Genomic DNA, 18,250 nt, shown 5'->3' on the forward strand with positions numbered 1-18,250 from the left:
ACCATTGTAAAAAAAAAAAAACATTCAGCACTGACCTCAATTCTGGTTTATTCATGAATGTACCTAAAATATACCTTTAATTTATTTGATGAAATGAAAAATTTCTTTTTTTTTTATTAAATCTCTCTTTTTTATTATGAATCCTATCAACATCTCTCACTTAACTGTCCATAATTATGCTGTATAACTGAAAATGACTTACAGAGAAATACACAAATTTTACTAAAACCTTCACACAATCATGAACTTTCTCTTAGTAAATGTTCTAATTAAAACATCCAAATTTAATTAAACAACTTAATTAAAACATCCCAATATCACCTGGAAAGCCTTATCCAACTACACAAGATGAGGCTTTCCAGGTGATGTGTCATATATAAATTTTTCAAACATGATTATCAAAGTACCAGATGAAAGACTGTCCTGAATATCCAAGGATGAAAGACTGTCCAGAATATCCAAGCTCATTGGATAATTTTTTGAAAACTTATTGAATGGATATAACATTAGCTCAAACACAGGGAAAATATTTATAAATAAAGCAGAATGAAACTGGAATAATGTTTTGAATGGATTACATCAAGGATACATTCTGAGACCAATTCTGCTTGTCATATACATATGCATAAAAACCTTTTGCACCACTGCATTAAATCAGACAGAGTGATTTCTGAGAAATGAGGATACTACACAAGTTGGATAATATAAACCCAGACCTCTTCTTCATGAAGTCTAATGGGACACATACAAGAAGTAACCATTTTAATCCCAGTAATCAGCAGCACATGACCCACCCCAGGATATTCTTCATATCCAAGAGAGTAATAAACCTATAAAACAGCCTACCTACCACATCTCCAAAAGATAAGATTATTATAGTTGAACAAGATCACTAGAGTTGTGATGTTTACCTGTGACTGATTTTTAGTTTTTATATTCTTGCAGCCTGACCTGGGGGTCAGGCTTTTCTGCCGATTACCTGTTTAACTAGGCTGTTGCTGTCAGCAACCTGCAGGCTCACACAGTCGTCACAGCCTGGTCGATGCAATACTTGGTGGAGGCAGTGATCAAGTTTCGTCTTGAACACTTCTACATATGTTCATACAATATTTCTGACAGCAGGTTGAACAGTTGTGGACCACAGATACTGACAGTGATTCTTGTTGTACCTATTGCACCCCTGTTTTTCACTGAGTATATTTTACACTTCCTCCCATACCTCTCACTTATGACCAACAGGTAAATGTAGCTAAATATTAACTATTCCAGAGTACTAGTTATTTCTCCCTGGCTCTATGTGAAACATTAATCCCAGTTTCAGAATTATTAATAAAGCTGTATTCCTCCCTAAAGCACCTCATAATTTACATATTAAGATAAAAATTCATCATTCTATAATAACTCCAAAAAACACTTCTGAGAATTATCTTCAAAATTTTATTTTTTGTGTCACATTAATAACTACATGTATTTCCAAGGTAATGGTAACTTTCCCATTCAATAACCTGAGTAGTAAATCAAGAGACCATGCAAACTTACCTTCGATTTCCCTTTCCTCGTCTTCGTGTGAAATTATCTGAGGCTCCCTTAGTTCCTCATGAAGTTGATCCATAAAATATCGAAGAAACTCCTGAGAATCCTGCTGTGTATACCCTCGAAACATTGGGTATAACTGCAACAAGGAAAGAAAATTCTAATAACATAACCACAGTTGTAAATAAAACCTGACATGTTTTATATTTACACAATTCTGCCAACGTTAGCTGTCAGGTGAACACTTTTAGTTGCTGCCAGAGCCTTTATGGAATGTAATAACTTACTTCATGAATAATAGAAACAACAATGTATCACAATCGTGGCCACAAGTTCAATCCTCACCTGTGATATGGTTTATTTCAGAATCACTGAAAACACTGTGTCTAATAATCAGTGAAAACTCGAGATATTAGCATCTTTTTCATAATGAACAAAAAAGTCACAATACCATAGTCGGAACAATTTATAAATAAGCTGCACTTAAGCAACTTATGAAGACATTTCAGTCCATCCTGGACTATTGTTAACTAACAGTTATAAGCTTTCACTCAGTGCTGCTTATTTGTTAGTCTTTTAATAAAACAACCCCTGTTTAAGTATATTTTTGTCTGAACTCAAACTAAGTTGTAATAAACAACTGTTGATGATAAACAGAAGGATGGACGAGGGACTTAAACTGTGGTCCACAAATTGACAGTCTGACATTCTAGACGGTAGAGTGTCGGACTTTCGATTTATGGACTGCAGTTGGAGTCCCTCGTCCACCCTTCTATTTATTCATATTCTTGTTAGTTGATTCCTTCAGTCCCCTCACCAACCACACTCACAGCAACATCTGCCACCAAGCTAAACAATAACTGCAGCAACTAAGGCTGTGTGTAAATATTGATACAACTGCTCCCACTTCCATCTTCCCCTTCTCCAACCCAACCAAAACAGCAATCAAAACAAAGTGAAAAAAAGCATTTCCATACAATGGCAGGGAATAAAGTGTATAAAAAAACATTCACCCCTTCTCTTGTATAAAATACTACAAGTAAAAAGAAAAATTGGATATAAATTGGGGTGGAGAAGTATGGAAGAAGTGAATGTTTTCAGATATTTGGGAGTTGACGTATCAGCGGACGGATTTATGAAGGATGAGGTTAATCATAGAACTGATGAAGGAAAAAAGGCGAGTGGTGCGTTAAGGTATATGTGGAGACAAAAAAACGTTATCTATGGAGGCAAAGAAGGGAATGTATGAAAGTATAGTGGTACCAACACTCTTATGTGGGTGTGAAGCTTGGGTTGTAAATGCTGCAGCGAGGAGGCGGTTGGAGGCAGTGGAGATGTTCTGTCTAAGGGCAATGTGTGGTGTAAATATTATGCAGAAAATTCGGAGTGTGGAAATTAGGAGAAGGTGTGGAGTTAATAAAAGTATTAGTCAGAGGGCTGAAGAGGGGTTGTTGAGGTGGTTTGGTCATTTAGAGAGAATGGATCGAAGTAGAATGACATGGAGAGCGTATAAATCTGTAGGGGAAGGAAAGCAGGGTAGGGGTCGTCCTCGAAAAGGTTGGAGGAAGGGGGTAAAGGAGGCTTTGTGGGTGAGGGGCTTGGACTTCCAGCAAGCATGCATGAGCGTTAGGAGTGAATGGAGACGAATGGTATTTGGGACCTGACGAGCTGTTGGAGTGTGAGCAGGGTAATATTTAGTGAAAGGATTCAGGGAAACTGGTTATTTTTATATAGCCGGACTTGAGTCCTTGAAATGGGAAGTACAATGCCTGCACTTTAAAGGAGGGGTTTGGGATATTGGCAGTTTGGAGGGATATGTTGTGTATCTTTATTACATATATGCTTCTAAACTGTTGTATTCTGAGCACCTCTGCAAAAACAGTGATTATGTGTGAGTGTGGTGAAAGTGTTGAATGATGAAAGTATTTTCTTTTTGGAGATTTTCTTTTTTTTGGGTCACCTTGCCTCAGTGGGAGTGCGCTGGTGCATTGAAAAAAAAAATTCACCTGTTTGAATCCATGATAGAGCAGAGAGGGAGTGACAAAACTTGGTCTTTTTTTATGCCACATTTCAACCATCAATCTCTGAAAAGGTCGGGAGAGCCCGGGTGATTTTCTATCATTGCGCAAGAATGCCGGGCACTCGATCATAAACTGAGCTAGAGGCACTGAGTTACTCATTGCCTGGAGAGCAGAGTTCATGTAGCAGGTCAGTCCAAGGTTGCGCAGTCCAACCAATCCTGTAAAAAAAAGTTGCATCCATTTATTCACGTTTCATCAATACAGAACTGTCAACATTCTGGAGCTATTAAAGAGCAACTACAGCCTCTCCTCGCTTAACGATGGAGTTCTGTTCCTAATACCACATCGGTAAATGAATTCGTTGCTAAGCAAGGAGCATACTATAATGGTAGTGGGTTTGTGTCAACCAACTATGATACTGTTTGAATGTCACCTTTGTACCATTAATAACATTTCTGGTATATTTTTAAATGTTTATACAGTAGTTTACTGTATATTGTAATACACAGAATAGAGGAAATCAGCTCTAATATACATTATTTAGGTATGCATACTGGTCAGAGAGCCTGTAGTAAGTCTAAGTCGTCAGTAAACGAGTACATCACTAAGTAAGGAGAGCTGCACTGCAGAGTAGAGCGACAAAAATGCCGGAAGCAAGGGTTTAGTAACTCCTTCTCCTGTATAAATTACTTTAAGTGAAAAAAACTTTCGTTTTTTTTTTTTTTGAAAATCACCCTGCATTGGTGAGAGACAGTCAATGTGTTAAAAAAACTGGAGCATAGAAATTAAAAGGCAATGGAGGATCACCAAGGGTATAATTCAGAAGGCTGAGGAGGGGTTGTTGAGGTGGTTTGGGCATGTAGCAAGGATGGAGGGGGATAAGATGATGAAGAGTGTACAAATTGGAGGTGGAAGGCGGGAAGAGGAGGGGTCATTGGAGTAAAAAAAAAAAAAAAAAAAGTTTTAGGGGCTTGAGAAGCCATAGAAGTGAATGGAGATAAGTGGTTTTTAATGGACATGCTGTTGGTGGGGGAGGGGTTTCAGGTAAACCAGTTAGTGGGACTTGAGTCCTGGAGGTGGAAAGAGGATTGTCAGAACTCTGAAGGAGGGGTGGGAATGTTGTTGTGATGTCAGCAAACTTCTGGAAAGACGGCAACTGGATGAATGATGGCGAATCTCTCTTCTTCTTCTTTAGGCCCTCCTGCCTTGCCAGGAAATTGCTATTGAATTAAAAAAATGTATGTAAAATCTAGTTTCAAACAAAATAAACAAAGGTAAAATAAGTTAGAGAATCACAGAGAGTGAACATTAAAAAGTGATGACTGGAGGGCTTGTCAATGTTGTCTTTTCTGCATTTTGGTGCAAGATTTAGAAACACAGGAGAAGAATTCTTTGTGTTTGCAGGTCTATGGAAAGAAAAAGTGGCAGGAAAACTAAATGGGAAGTTGGCTTGCCCTATGACAGAGCATGAGAGAACACACTATAATAACTGATAAAACTAACCTTTTGCTTTCATCTCTTCTTCATCATCATCCTCATCTTCAGCGCTAGACTGACTAGGTGTGATAGGCTGGGCAACAGCAACACCCTGAGCACTGATTGGCACTCCCAAATGTTGCTGCTGGCCTGGTGGTATACTCAGACTTGCCATGACAGATGATGTGACCTTCAAGAAAGAGCACACAATAAACTTCATAACAGTAGTCCAATCTGATGATGTTCTGCCATCACACAAGACTTACTCAATACTACCTTAACACCAATATATGGTTTGATTTTTCACATATTTCTGTGCTCACAAAACAAAAAAAATTTCAATAATTTGGCAGTTCTTAGATATGACAACCTCCTAAAAAGAAAAGTCAACTAAACCAGAGCCACTAAAATCCTTCTATATACAACACAAATACAGTAAACCTTCAATTTAATGGAATAATTGGAGGAAGCAGGTGGCTAGTAATGGAGACTGTAGAATAAATTTTTTTAAGGAAGACAATGCCGAGTCGTGATCTTAACAATAACACAATACTGCAACCAACAGACTTTGTCCAGTGTTGACGAATCAATTGAACTAACAGATTCTGTTCCTTATTTCTGAAGTATGAAATTCGTTAAACTGGGGGCACAGTATACTGTATACCTGGAGGGGGTTTTGGGGGTCAACGCCCCCGCGGCTCGGTGCGAGATCAGGCCTCATAGTGGATCAGGGTCTGATAAACCAGGCTGTTACTGCTGGCCGTATGCAAACTGACGTACGAACCACAGCCTGGCTGGTCAGATACTGACTTTAGGTGCCTGTCCAGTGCCTTCTTGAAGACAGCCAGGGGTCTATTGGTAATCCCCTTTATGTATGCTGGGAGGCAACTGAACAGTCTTAGGCCCCGGACACTTATTGTGTTGTCTCTCAGTGTACTCGTGGCGCCCCTGCTTTTCATTGGAGGAATGTTGCATCTCCTGCTGAGTCTTTTGCTTTCATAGGGAGTGATTTTCGTGTACAAGTTTGGTACTAATCCCTGCAGGATTTTTCAAGTGTATATTATCATGTATCTCTCTCCCCTGGATTCCAGGGAATACAAATCAAGGGCTTTCAACCACTGCCAGTAATTTAGGTGCCTTATCGTACTTATGTGTGCCGTGAAAGTTCTTTGTACACTCTCCAGGTCAGCAATTTTCCCTACCTTGAAGGGGCAGTTAGTGTACAGCAGTATTCCAGCCTAGAGAGAACAAGCGATTTGAAGAGAATCACCATGGGCTTGGCATTCCTAAGTTTGAAGGTTCTCATTATCCATTCTATCATTTTCCTAGCAGATGCGGTAGATACATTGTTGTGGTCTTTGAAGGCGAGATCCTCTGACATTATCACTCCCAGGTCCTTCACATTACTTTTCACTCTATTGTAGGGTTAGAATTTGTCGTATACCTTGATACAGTTTTAATTTCCTCAAGTTTTCCATATCTGAGTAAATGAAACTTCTCTTCACTGAACTTCATATCATTTTGAGTAGCCCATTTGAAGATCTGGTTAATGTCTGTTTGGAGTCTTGTGGTATCTTCGATGAAGGTCACTGTCATAGCAATTCAGGTGTCATCCGCAAAGGAAGACACGGAGCTACGGCTTACATCTCTGTCTGTCAGATATGAGGATGAGGAATAGAATGGGAGCGAGTACTGTGCCTTGTGGAACACAGTTTTTCACTGTAGCTGCCTCAGACTTTACTCTGTTTACTATTATTCTTTGTGTCCTATTTGTCAGGAAGTTACAGATCCGCGTAAGTGACGGATGATGAATTAACAATTACAAAGAAACATTCAAGGGATGATGACTTGTCCAGAGGTAACTTACCTCCATTTCACACATGTAGCACCACGATCGAAGGGTAGTTAAATTTAAAGTGATGCAGTGAGAAGGGAATTGGTGATTGTGGAAGGTGGAGTGGTCAGCATGGCCTTCTGCACAGCCAACACGCAGACACCCAGAGTACAGACACAATCTTAGGCTGGAACCTGCTGCACCACACCATTCACAAGTGACCTGTAATGCAGTACTCATGTTATGCCAGTAACAAAACATAATCTTCATTTCATTGGGTTTTTTATTAACACACTGGCTATTTCCCACTGAGGCAGAGTGACCTGGAAAAGAAGAAACAGTTTCATAATCATTCATGCCATCACTGTCTTGCCAGAGGCATGCTAATACTACAGTTCCAACAGAGCAACATATCTCCATCCCTCTTTCAGAGTGCAGGTACTGTATGTTAATCAATGTAGTTCTTAGTTCACTAGTATTCAATATAAACTTTGAAGGGTTTCGAGTTTTCCTGCACTCGCAGCCCAGCCCTGGTCCAAGCTTGTCTAGTTTGATACCTAGAGAGTGTTTGAGGGTCAACACCCGTGCAGCCGAGTCCATGACCAGGCTTCATGGTGGATCAGGGCCTTATCAATCAAGCTGTTACTGATGGCCATATGCAAACCAATATACAAACCACAGCCCAGCTGTGGTTTGTACAGCTGGCCTGTCCAGCTCCCTCTTGAAGACAGCTAGGGGTCTATTGGTAATCCCCCTTATGTATCCTGGGAGACAGTTGAACAATCTTGGGCCCATGACACTTACTGTGTTGTCGCTTAGGGTACTCATGGAACCTCTGTTTTTCATTAGGGGAATGTTGCGCCACCTGCCAAGTCTTGTTTTCGTAGAGAGTGCTTTCCATGTGGAAATTTGGGACTAGTAACTCTAGGATTTTCCAAGTGTATATTATCATACATCTTTCTTGCCTGCATTCCAAGGGACTTTAACCATTCTCAGTAACTTAGGTGCTTTAACTGTACTTACACGAGCAGTGAAAGTTATACGTATAGTCTCCAGGTCTGCAATTTCACCTATCCTGAAAAGGGCCATTAGTGTACAGCAATATTCCAGCCTAGAGAGAACAACAAGAGATTTGAAGAGAATCATTAATGGTTTGGTATCCCTAGTTTTGAAGGTTCTCATTATCCATCCTATCATTTTTCTAGCAAATGTGGTACAGACATTGTTGTGATCTTTGAAAGTGAGATTCCCTGACATTATCACTCCCACTTCCTTCACATTAGTTTTTTGCTCTATTGTGTGGTTAGAATTTGTTTAAAGTAAGTGGCAAATAACATGTACTGAAAACTGAGCCTTTCTCCTTATTTAAAAAATCATGAAAATAAATCTCACAAGCTCATCCATATTTTTTTTAGTAAACAGAGCTTACAATTCAAAATGATTAATGTAGGATACTCTTTCTCTGCTGAAGTTCACTGCCCTTTAATCAAATCCATTCCTAAAAAAAAGTCATATAATCATTGGAGCACCTATCTCCTCTCATATTAATAAAAAATGAATGGCAAGCAACAGTCAAATGATTATTAAGCCTCCATTCTGGAAGCATGGTTGACGACCCATTATCTAATTTCCAAAAGGAATGTGCTGTTATAATAGACAACAAGTGTACATCAGCCAAACTCAAAAAAATTAGTGCTATTTTATTATCAATCATTATTTTTTTTTTTTTGGGGGGGGGGGGGGGGGGGGGGGGCCTTACTGTAAGGTAGGTTTGATGTAAGGGAAGGGGAGAGCAGGTTCAAATACAGTGGTACCTTGACTTACGAGTTTTCCGAGTTACAAGCCACCATTCGGTTGATTTTTTGCCAAAATCTGACTTACGAGCAAGCTTCAGATACGCTGCCACTAGTTGACAGCATATCTGAAGTCAAATCCAACTCTGTACCCAGAGGAATGTCAGGTACTTCGTCCCAACCCACATGCTCTTCCAAGACATAACTGGAAGGATAATACTCCCACACTAATCCCAGATTGTAGCGAGGCACCTCATCCCTTGTTTGGTTCCCATATAAATTCGGGGAAGAGGTAAACTCCATTTCTTCACTCGAGTTTTTCCAGAAACATTAAGGAAAGCCTCTGTGATATTTACGTGCCTCACAGAGGTTCCTTCAGTGGGTGGAGTACTGACAGTGGTGGGTGGAGTAGTGATAATGGTGGATGGAGTAGATATGGTGGTGGGTGGCATAGCGAGGGTGGTGGATGGAGCAGTGATAGTGGTGGGTGGAGTAGTGATGTTGGTGGATGGAGTAGTGATAATGGTAGGTGGAGTAGATATGATGGTGGGTGGAGTAGTGAGGGCAGTGGGTGTAGTAGAGATGGTAGTGGGTGGAGTAGTGAGGGTGGTGGGTGGAGTAGTGATAGTAGTGGGTGTAGTGATTGTGGTAAGTTAAGCAATTAAGCCTATCTCTGCCTCTCTTGGGGTGATTTTTTGTGGGCTGGAATGGATTAATGGCATTTCAATTAATTTCAATGAGAAAAATTTATTTGATATACGAGCAAATTGAGTTACAAGCTTGGTCATGGAATGAATTAAACTTGTAAGTCAAGGTACCACTGTACTTAGATCAAAAGCTGCTCACCGACATCAAGCAACCATATTTTTTAGTGTTCTTCCATCAAATGCTGTACACTGATTTTTGCAAATGTGTCTAGTAGCAATATTATTATTATTATTATTACATATTATTATTAGGAGGAGGAAGCACTAAACCCATAGGAACCATAATGTGCTTGGGGAATAGGACACAATCAGGTTCAATCAAAAAATGGTGGATAGGACCAAGTCCTTTCATCAAGAGCCCCTCACCAGCATCAAGGCACCTCCCTGGAGGAGAGCTGCAGTTGTGAAAGGATCCCAGATTTTTTATATTTGCAAAAACTGGTGCATATGTAATGTATTCATAAAGTTTTAATAAAAAAATCTGCACCACGTAACTATAGCTACACAGTACCTCTCTCTTCTCAGCTAGAAGTCTGGTGCTGAAATTTTTGTCTATGATGTACTGATGAGGACACGGGGCACCCATGGTGATGCCCAGCCATTAACTCTGAGCCTCCTGGCTTTAAACTGCAAAGAAGAATACACCATTAAACACATTGATGATATTAAGCTAAAAGAACTCATCCCAAGGGTTACTTAGTCCAGGAAGCTTAATTAACCAATGGTAATCTGACAAAGCTAATTTTGTTAATTTTTATTGGGCTCTTCCTCTTGTAAAAATGAATAACTTTCTCTGTGTAGTTTACATGTAATAAAATACTGTTAAGTACAAAGAAAGCCACTAACATACATGTACATTTGCTAGGTGAACATCAGCTGGCTGTATCCCACCGAGGCAGGGTGACCCAAAAAAAGAAAAAAAAAAACTTTCACCATCATTCACTCCATCACTGTCTTGCCAGAGGGGTGCTGATACTTCAAAAATTTGCACATATGGTTTGTCTGGCTCAGGTTCTTTTAGTTGTGAGCTAAATGCTCTAAAGTTAGGCTTTTTTTTTTAATTCAAGCTGCATGTATGTAAGGATTTTATTTCTTCCTTAAACATTAGTAGAGGATGGGTAAATTTAATATAATATTTCTTTAACACTCCTCCTTTAATTTGGAATGTGAGTAGTGTTCAGAATTACATAACACAGATATGTTTAGAAAGACACGTAAGCAAACACTATGACATATTTATTCTAATAAATATGTCAAAGTGTTTTCTTACATGACTTTCTAAACCAACTTGTCAGTATTTATTACCAAGGTTTATACCATAACACAGATATATTGAAACCCTTATGTATCAGTTTACTACAGTAAGTGTTTATTATAGTTGTGGGAAAGAGGTCATATAGTTTATGTGGAATTTACCTGGAGAGAGTTCCGTGGGTCAACGACCCTGCGGCCCGGTCTGTGACCAGGCCTCATGGTGGATCAAGGCCTGATAGTGTCTGGTACTGATAAATAAAGAGGTGAATAAAGGGGGAAGCATGTGCATAGAGACATTTCTTCACACATTTCATCATATGAAGTCATCATGTAGTGTGTATAAGAAATTTGTATTCATTCACATAATTTTACAGACCAGAAAGTCAATATAAATTGTAGATCCCTAACTTGTATTCAATTAGATTCAAGTATATTCACAATAAAACAATATTTCTACAATGTGTATAAACATATTAAGATGGTGAAAGAGAAGATGAGAAACTGAACAAGAGACAGAAAGGGATAAGAGAATATGTAGTTTACCTGGAGTTTACCTGGAGAGATGGTGTGTGGGATGTGTGTGGGAGGGTGTTGTTCATGGTCTTGTGCTTCAACCATTGAACATGTTCAGTACACATCCACCAGTGACCAACACGTGACAAACTAACACAATATAAATACAGGCATACTTAATTAATACAGCGGGTTAGCTTCCAGACTGTCACCGTAAAGCGAATATCGCCTTAAAGCTAATCAAAGCCTTTTTTCACTTGCTAGTACACAAAAGAACCTAAAAACATGTTTACACTATCATTAACTAAATGTGCTAAGCCTAAAAAAATGAAAGCAAAAATAATAAATAAACAAATTTTGAAAATGTTATAGTTATAGGTTTACCTGGAGTTTACCTGGAATTTACCTGGAATTTACCTGGAGTTTACCTGGAGTTTACCTGGTTTGCTCAATAACAATACCCAAGTGTTGCACATGTCTAATTTATCAACCTGTCAGTTCTCTGAACCATTTAACTACATAGTAATTGGTACATATGTGTACCTATTACTACAGTATAATATTCATGTAATTACTATAACATTTATGTAGCTATTTCTGTGATCTGATCCTCTCCTTAAAGTTAATGTAAATAACTCAGTTTACATTATTACTAGTAGTAATAATGTAAATTTTGATTTTATTCGAAAAATATTATAAACCATATTTTGAAAGAAGCTTAACAGGCAGAATAAGTAATATTATTTAGGTACAGGTACACATAAGCATAATTATCATACATAGTTTAAATTACCCAGGATAACCCAAAAAAAGTCAAGTGGTTTATTTCCATTGGGGTCCTTGAGATTTTAGGGAAAATATACACTCAAAACTCCTGGAAAAAACGGGCTAATTTTCCCTTATGATGTTGACAGCTGCCATAAAGATAAAGTTAAAGCTGGCCACTAAGCTGACACCTCAAGTGTTAATATATTGCAGCATCAAGACAATGTGAGCACCACCGGTTCTAACACACTTGTTATAATATATATCAGTTATCACACACTGCTGGTGTTATCTCACACATACTACGTCATATTTACTACACATTAACACATACTAGACACATATAACACCTCTGAGAACAATAATATTTACATTACAACTTCAAACCTTGCAAGGGCAGACGATATTCCAAAAAAAATTAATCCATAGATGAAATAGAGCGAGAGTTTAACTGATCAAAATGAGGATCACAAGTCTCTCCAAATCCCACAAAAATTTACTCATTACTATTTTGTAGTTTTTGATTCTTTTTTAAGATATATGATTCTTATTTACCTCAGTTTATGGTGTTTATGTTGCACCAGCTGTCATTTGACGTTGAATATATTTTTCCTAAGATGAACTAAGTAACTAAGTTACTACGTTTATTTAGGTACAGGTGCACTTTAGTACAAGTATCATACATAGTAACATATGTGTAAATTAAAAAAAAATTACCTTGGATAACCCAAAAAAGTGTTCCTGCATGATGGCTGCTAACACAGCTAATTCTTTTTATAATATAGACTACTGCTCCTCGCTGCATTCCAGCAGTTAATTATATTTCAAACTGTACAATATTACATTTATTTTACAGCTAAGGTACTATTTTGCTGTGCAAGTAGCCACCAGGCCACGGTAGCTCATGGCCTGGTGGCTGAAGCTCTCCCTTCACACGGCGAGGGTCTGGGTTTGATTCCTAACGAGAGTAAAAACATTGGGTGTGTTTCTTTACACCGGTTGTGGGTGTTCCCCATCAGCAAAATGGGTACCTGGGAGTTAGTTGACTGTTGTGGGTGGTGTCCTGGGACAAAACTGACCTGATTTGCCCGAAATGCTCAGCATAACAAGGAGCTTTCTATATAGTAGTATGTCATTGATGTCAGCTAGGACTGTATACCTTGTGCATGTACTTGTAGAAATAAAGATATTATATTATATTATTATCATTAACTAATGAAACCCACCTAACCCAACCTATTATTATGCAACTTAACCTTACTCTGCCATTGGTAAATATGAAACTGGTGCATCTTTACACTGATCCAAGAGTGTGACATCACTCAACACTGATCATTACCTTACATATGGTGTATATATAAAAGAAATATACATTTTTAGTTATCTCCCAAAATAACATATGTTTTACGTATTATATAATGTAGTGTAAAATATATATATATATATATATATATATATATATATATATATATATATATATATATATATATATATATATATATATATATATATATATATATATATCGCAATTATTGTGGGTTGCAATTATTGCATCACAGTGGAAAACTAAGAGAATGTAAATGATTACGAAGTGCATTATTAAACACCATCAGAGGACTCAGTGGTTAAACTTGTTTCTTAACTGGAAATAAGGATCCAGGTGGAAATAATTCACAATGTTTAAGTTTAATGAGTTAGGCTAAATCTACTAAACACACAACATAAGCCTCTACTGACTATGTGCCTTCAATACCACTGTAAAATAAATGAGAGTGATAATGTCAGTGGATCTCACATTCAAAGACCATAACATTGTATCAATCGCACCTACTAGATAAATGACAGGATGGATAATGAGAACATTCAAAACTAGGGATGCCAAGCCCATGATGACACTCTTCAGGTCACTTTTTCTATCTAGGCTGGAATATTGCTGCATACTAACAGCACCTTTCAAGGCAGGTGAAATTGCTGACCTAGAAAATGTACAGAGAACCTTCACGGTACACATAACTGCTATAAAACACCTCAGTTACTGGGAACGCTTGAAGTTCCTCAACCTGTACTCCCTAGTATGCAGGCGGGAGAGATACATGATTATATCTTGGAAAATCCTAGAGGGATTAGTACCAAACTTTCACACGAAAATCACTCCTTATGAAAGCAAAAGACTCTGCAAACGATGCACCATCCCCCCCAATGAAAAGCAGGGCTGCCACTAGCACCATAAGAGACAGCACAATAAGTGTCAGGGGCCCAAGATTGTTCAACTGCCTCCCAGCATACATAGGGGGGATTACCATAGACCCCTGGCTGTTTTCAGGAAGGCACTGGACAAACACCTAAAGTCGGTACCTGACCAGCCAGGCTGTGTTTCGTACGTCGGGTTACGTGCGGCCGACAGTAACAGCCTGGGTGATCAGGCTCTGATCCACCATGAGGCCTGGTCGCAGACCGGAACCCGTGGGCGATGACCCCAGATACCCTCTCCAGGTATACTCCAGGTATATATGTTATACCTCAATAAACCTTACCTAAACTAATGGTCAGTCATGTAATGGTATGCTCAAACTTAATAAAATGTTCTCTAAATGATAAATATATTAAACAAATTCAATAAATAACTTTCTTTATTGTCACACTTGATACAACATTATGTGGCTACTGTGTGGACCTGGCCATGGGGGGCATTAACCCCCAGAACACCTACTGTGTGGACCTGGCCATGGGGGGCATTAACCCCCAGAACACCTACTGTGTGGACCTGGCCATGGGGGGCATTAACCCCCAGAACACCTACTGTGTGGACCTGGCCATGGGGGGCATTAACCCCCAGAACACCCTCCAGGTATACTGTAACTCACATATTGGGTTAAGAGGGAGGAGCTCAATAACATGTTGAGAAGTGTTATATCCTACATTGTGCATCTTGTCGCTCAAATGGCCTTAAATTACCCATTGCATGTAACCCACAAGAGACTAATACCCAGATACCTATTTATTGCTTGGTGAACAGGGGCAGCAGGTGTGAGAAAACTTGCCTATACGGGTCTTTATATATTATACTTGTGTTTAAGATGATTTCAGAGTTTAGGCTATTAGCCTCGAATAGATCTTGTTAAAATCTTAATACTTAGTTCCTTGAATAGTTCTGTTATATACACCAAACATCCATTCTAGTGAGTGTTAGTGCAGAGGTCACACACACACACACACACACACACACACACACACACACACACACACACACACACACACACACACACACACACACACACACACACACACACACACACACACACACACATGCCCCAAGGGAAGGAACTAAAACACCTCAGAGGACGCAATGGGAGGAACAAGATGATGGATGTGGTACTGGAAAACCTCATGCACCAACATGTTAAGGACACTGCCAGAGTGAGAGGGGAGGGCGAACCAGCAAAACTGGACCTTGTGTTCACCCTGGGCAGTTCAGACATTGAGGACATCACATATGAGAGTCCCCTAGGAGCTAATGACTACGTGGTTCTGTGTTTTGAATACATAGTAGAGTTACAAGTGGAGAGGGTAACAGGAGTTGAATGGGAAAAGCCAGACTATAAAAGAGGGGACTACACAGGTTTGAGGAACTTCCTGCAGGAGGTTCAGTCTACCTGGAGTTTACCTAGAGAGAGTTCCGGGGGTCAACGCCCCCGCGGCCCGGTCTGTGACCAGGCCTCCTGGTGGATCAGAGCCTGATCAACCAGTGGGACAGAGAACTGGTAGGAAAGTCAGTAAACGAAATGACGGAATACAAAACAACAAAATGCAAGGAGGCAGAGGAGAGGTTTGTTCCCAAGGGCAACAGAAATAATGGGAAGACCAGAACGAGCCCCTGGTTTACCCGACGGTGTAAGGAGGCAAAAACTAAGTGCAATAGAGAATGGAAAAAGTGCAGAAGGCATAGAACACATGAAAATAGGGAGATTAGTCGCAGAGCCAGGAACGAGTATGCACAGGTAAGGAGGGAGGCCCAGCGACAGTATGAAAATAACAGCATCGAAAGTCAAGTCTGACCCGAAACTGTTGTATAGCCACATCAGGAGGAAGACAACAGTCAAAGACCAGGTGATCAGGCTGAGGACAGAAGGTGGCGAACTCACAAGAAACGATCAGGAGGTATGTGAGGAGCTAAACAGGAGATTTAAGGAAGTTTTTACAGTAGAGACAGGAAGGGCTGTGGGAAGTTTAGTTAGTTTAATATGTTTATTATGCACCCCATACCCATCCTGTGGGCGGTAGTCAAAAGATTACAGAGGTACATAATTGGTCCAGGGACTGGACTCCAAAGTTTTGATAGCTGAGCAAGTTACAGAGGCAATGAACTCACAATTTACAAAGGTAATGAGCTCACAATTTACAAAGGTAATGAACTCACAATTTACAAAGGTAATGAACTCCAGGTAAGTCTGGTCACAATCATGACAAGTTACAAAGGCATTTACAGATTACAGAGGTACGTAATGGGTCCAGGGACTGGGCCCCCAAAGTTTTGATAGCTGAACTAGGTACAAAGGTAATGAGCTCACAAGTTACAAAGGTAATGAATTCTGTAGAATGGTTACTTACGTTTATACTTTGGCTACAATCATGAACAAATTATAGAGTAATGAGCAATTCACACTTCCACACCCGGTCACAACTGTAATGAGTTATTGGTTATTGTGGGAAGACAGCACAGAAGGGAACATCAAGAGGGAATATACCAACAAGCGTTGGATAACATACGAACAACCGAGGAGGAGGTGCAGAAGCTGCTAAGTGACCTTGATACCTCAAAGGCGATGGGACCGGACAACATCTCCCCGTGGGTCCTTAGAGAAGGAGCAGAGATGCTGTGCGTGCCCCTAACCACAATCTTCAACACATCCCTTGAAACTGCACAACTACCTGAGATATGGAAGACGGCAAATATAGTTCCCATTTTTAAGAAAGAAGACAGAAACGAGGCACTAAACTACAGACCAGTGTCTCTGACGTGTATAGTATGCAAAGTCATGGAGAAGTTTATCAGGAGGAGAGTGGTGGAGCACCTGGAATGGAACAAAAGTATAAATGACAACCAGCATGGAATCATGGAAGGCAAATCCTGTGTCACAAACCTTCTGGAGTTTTATGACAAGGTAACAGAAGTAAGACATGAGAGAGAGGGTTGGGTGGATTGCATTTTCCTGGACTGCAGGAAGGCCTTCGACACAGTTCCTTACAAGAGATTAGTGCAGAAGCTGGAGAAGCAGGCGCATATAACAGGGGGAACACTGCAATGGATCAGAGAATACCTGACAGGGAGGCAACAACGAGTCATGGTATGTGAAGAGGTATCACAGTGGGCTTCTGTGACGAGCGGGGTCCCACAGGGGTCAGTTCTAGGACCAGTGCTATTTTTGACATATGTGAATGACATGATGGAAGGGATAAACTCTGAAGTGTTCCTGTTCGCAGATGATGTGAAGTTGATGAGAAGAATTAAATCGGATGAGGATCAGGCAGGACTACAAAGAGACCTGGACAGACTGGACACGTGGTCCAGAAACTGGCTTCTCGACTTCAACCCTACCAAATGCAAATTCATGAAGATTGGGGAAGTGCAAAGAAGATCGCAGACAGAGTATAGGCTAAGTGGACAAAGACTACAGACCTCACTCAAGGAGAAAGATCTTGGGGTGACCATAACACCGAGCACGTCTCCGAAGGCACACATTAACCAGATAACTGTTGCAGCATACGGGTGCATGGCAAACCTGAGAATAGCGTTCCGATACCTTAATAAGGAACCAATAAAGACACTGTGCACTGTGTATGTCAGGCCCATACTGGAGTATGCAGCACCGGTTTGGAACCCACACCTGGTCAAGCACGTCAAGAAGTTAGAGAAAGTACAAAGGTTTGCAACAAGGCTAGTACCGGAGCTCAGGGGAATGTCCTACGATGAAAGGTTGAGGGAAATCGGACTGACGACACTAGAGGACAGAAGGGTCAGGGGAGACTTGATAACGACATACAAGATACTGCGTGGAATAGATAAGGTGGACAGAGACAGGGTGTTCCAGAGAGGGGACTCAGAAACAAGGGGTCACAATTGGAAGTTGAAGATTCAGACGAGTCACAGGGATGTTAGGAAGTATTTCTTCAGTCATAGAGTCGTCAAGAAGTGGAATAGCCTAGCAAGTGACGTAGTGGAGGCAGGAACCATACATAGCTTTAAGACGAGGTATGACAAAGCTCAGGGAGCAGAAAGAGAGAGGACATAGTAGCAATCAGTGAAGAGGCAGGGCCAGGAGCTGAGTCTCGACCCCTGCAACCACAATCAGGTGA

General features: G+C 40.1%; 1 protein-coding gene across 9 annotated transcripts in view; it reads right to left on the reverse strand.

Annotated features, from left to right (window-relative positions):
* The window catches only part of Usp20-33 (Ubiquitin specific protease 20/33), a 38,839-nt gene extending 25,871 nt beyond the window's left edge, over window positions 1-12,968 (reverse strand). Inside the window, exons 1-6 of one of the 9 annotated variants that reach the window (XM_053795769.2) lie at window positions 12,928-12,968; window positions 9,876-9,991; window positions 6,898-7,086; window positions 5,058-5,220; window positions 3,540-3,772; window positions 1,540-1,672 (exon numbers count right to left, since the gene is read on the reverse strand). In XM_053795769.2, the coding sequence (XP_053651744.2) occupies window positions 1,540-1,672; window positions 3,540-3,772; window positions 5,058-5,220; window positions 6,898-7,086; window positions 9,876-9,950 (793 nt within the window). In that variant the 5' untranslated portion in view covers window positions 9,951-9,991; window positions 12,928-12,968. Of the gene's footprint in view, window positions 1-1,539; window positions 1,673-3,539; window positions 3,773-5,057; window positions 5,221-6,897; window positions 7,087-9,875; window positions 9,992-12,268; window positions 12,326-12,451; window positions 12,471-12,613; window positions 12,846-12,927 lie in introns of those variants that run through there. The other 8 variants (XM_053795767.2, XM_053795770.2, XM_053795768.2 and 5 more) reach the window with 8 other exon arrangements.
* Window positions 12,969-18,250: the final 5,282 nt, after the last annotated feature.

The sequence above is a fragment of the Cherax quadricarinatus genome, chromosome 69 (genome assembly GCF_038502225.1).
Source record: "Cherax quadricarinatus isolate ZL_2023a chromosome 69, ASM3850222v1, whole genome shotgun sequence".
Lineage (NCBI taxonomy): Eukaryota > Metazoa > Arthropoda > Malacostraca > Decapoda > Parastacidae > Cherax > Cherax quadricarinatus.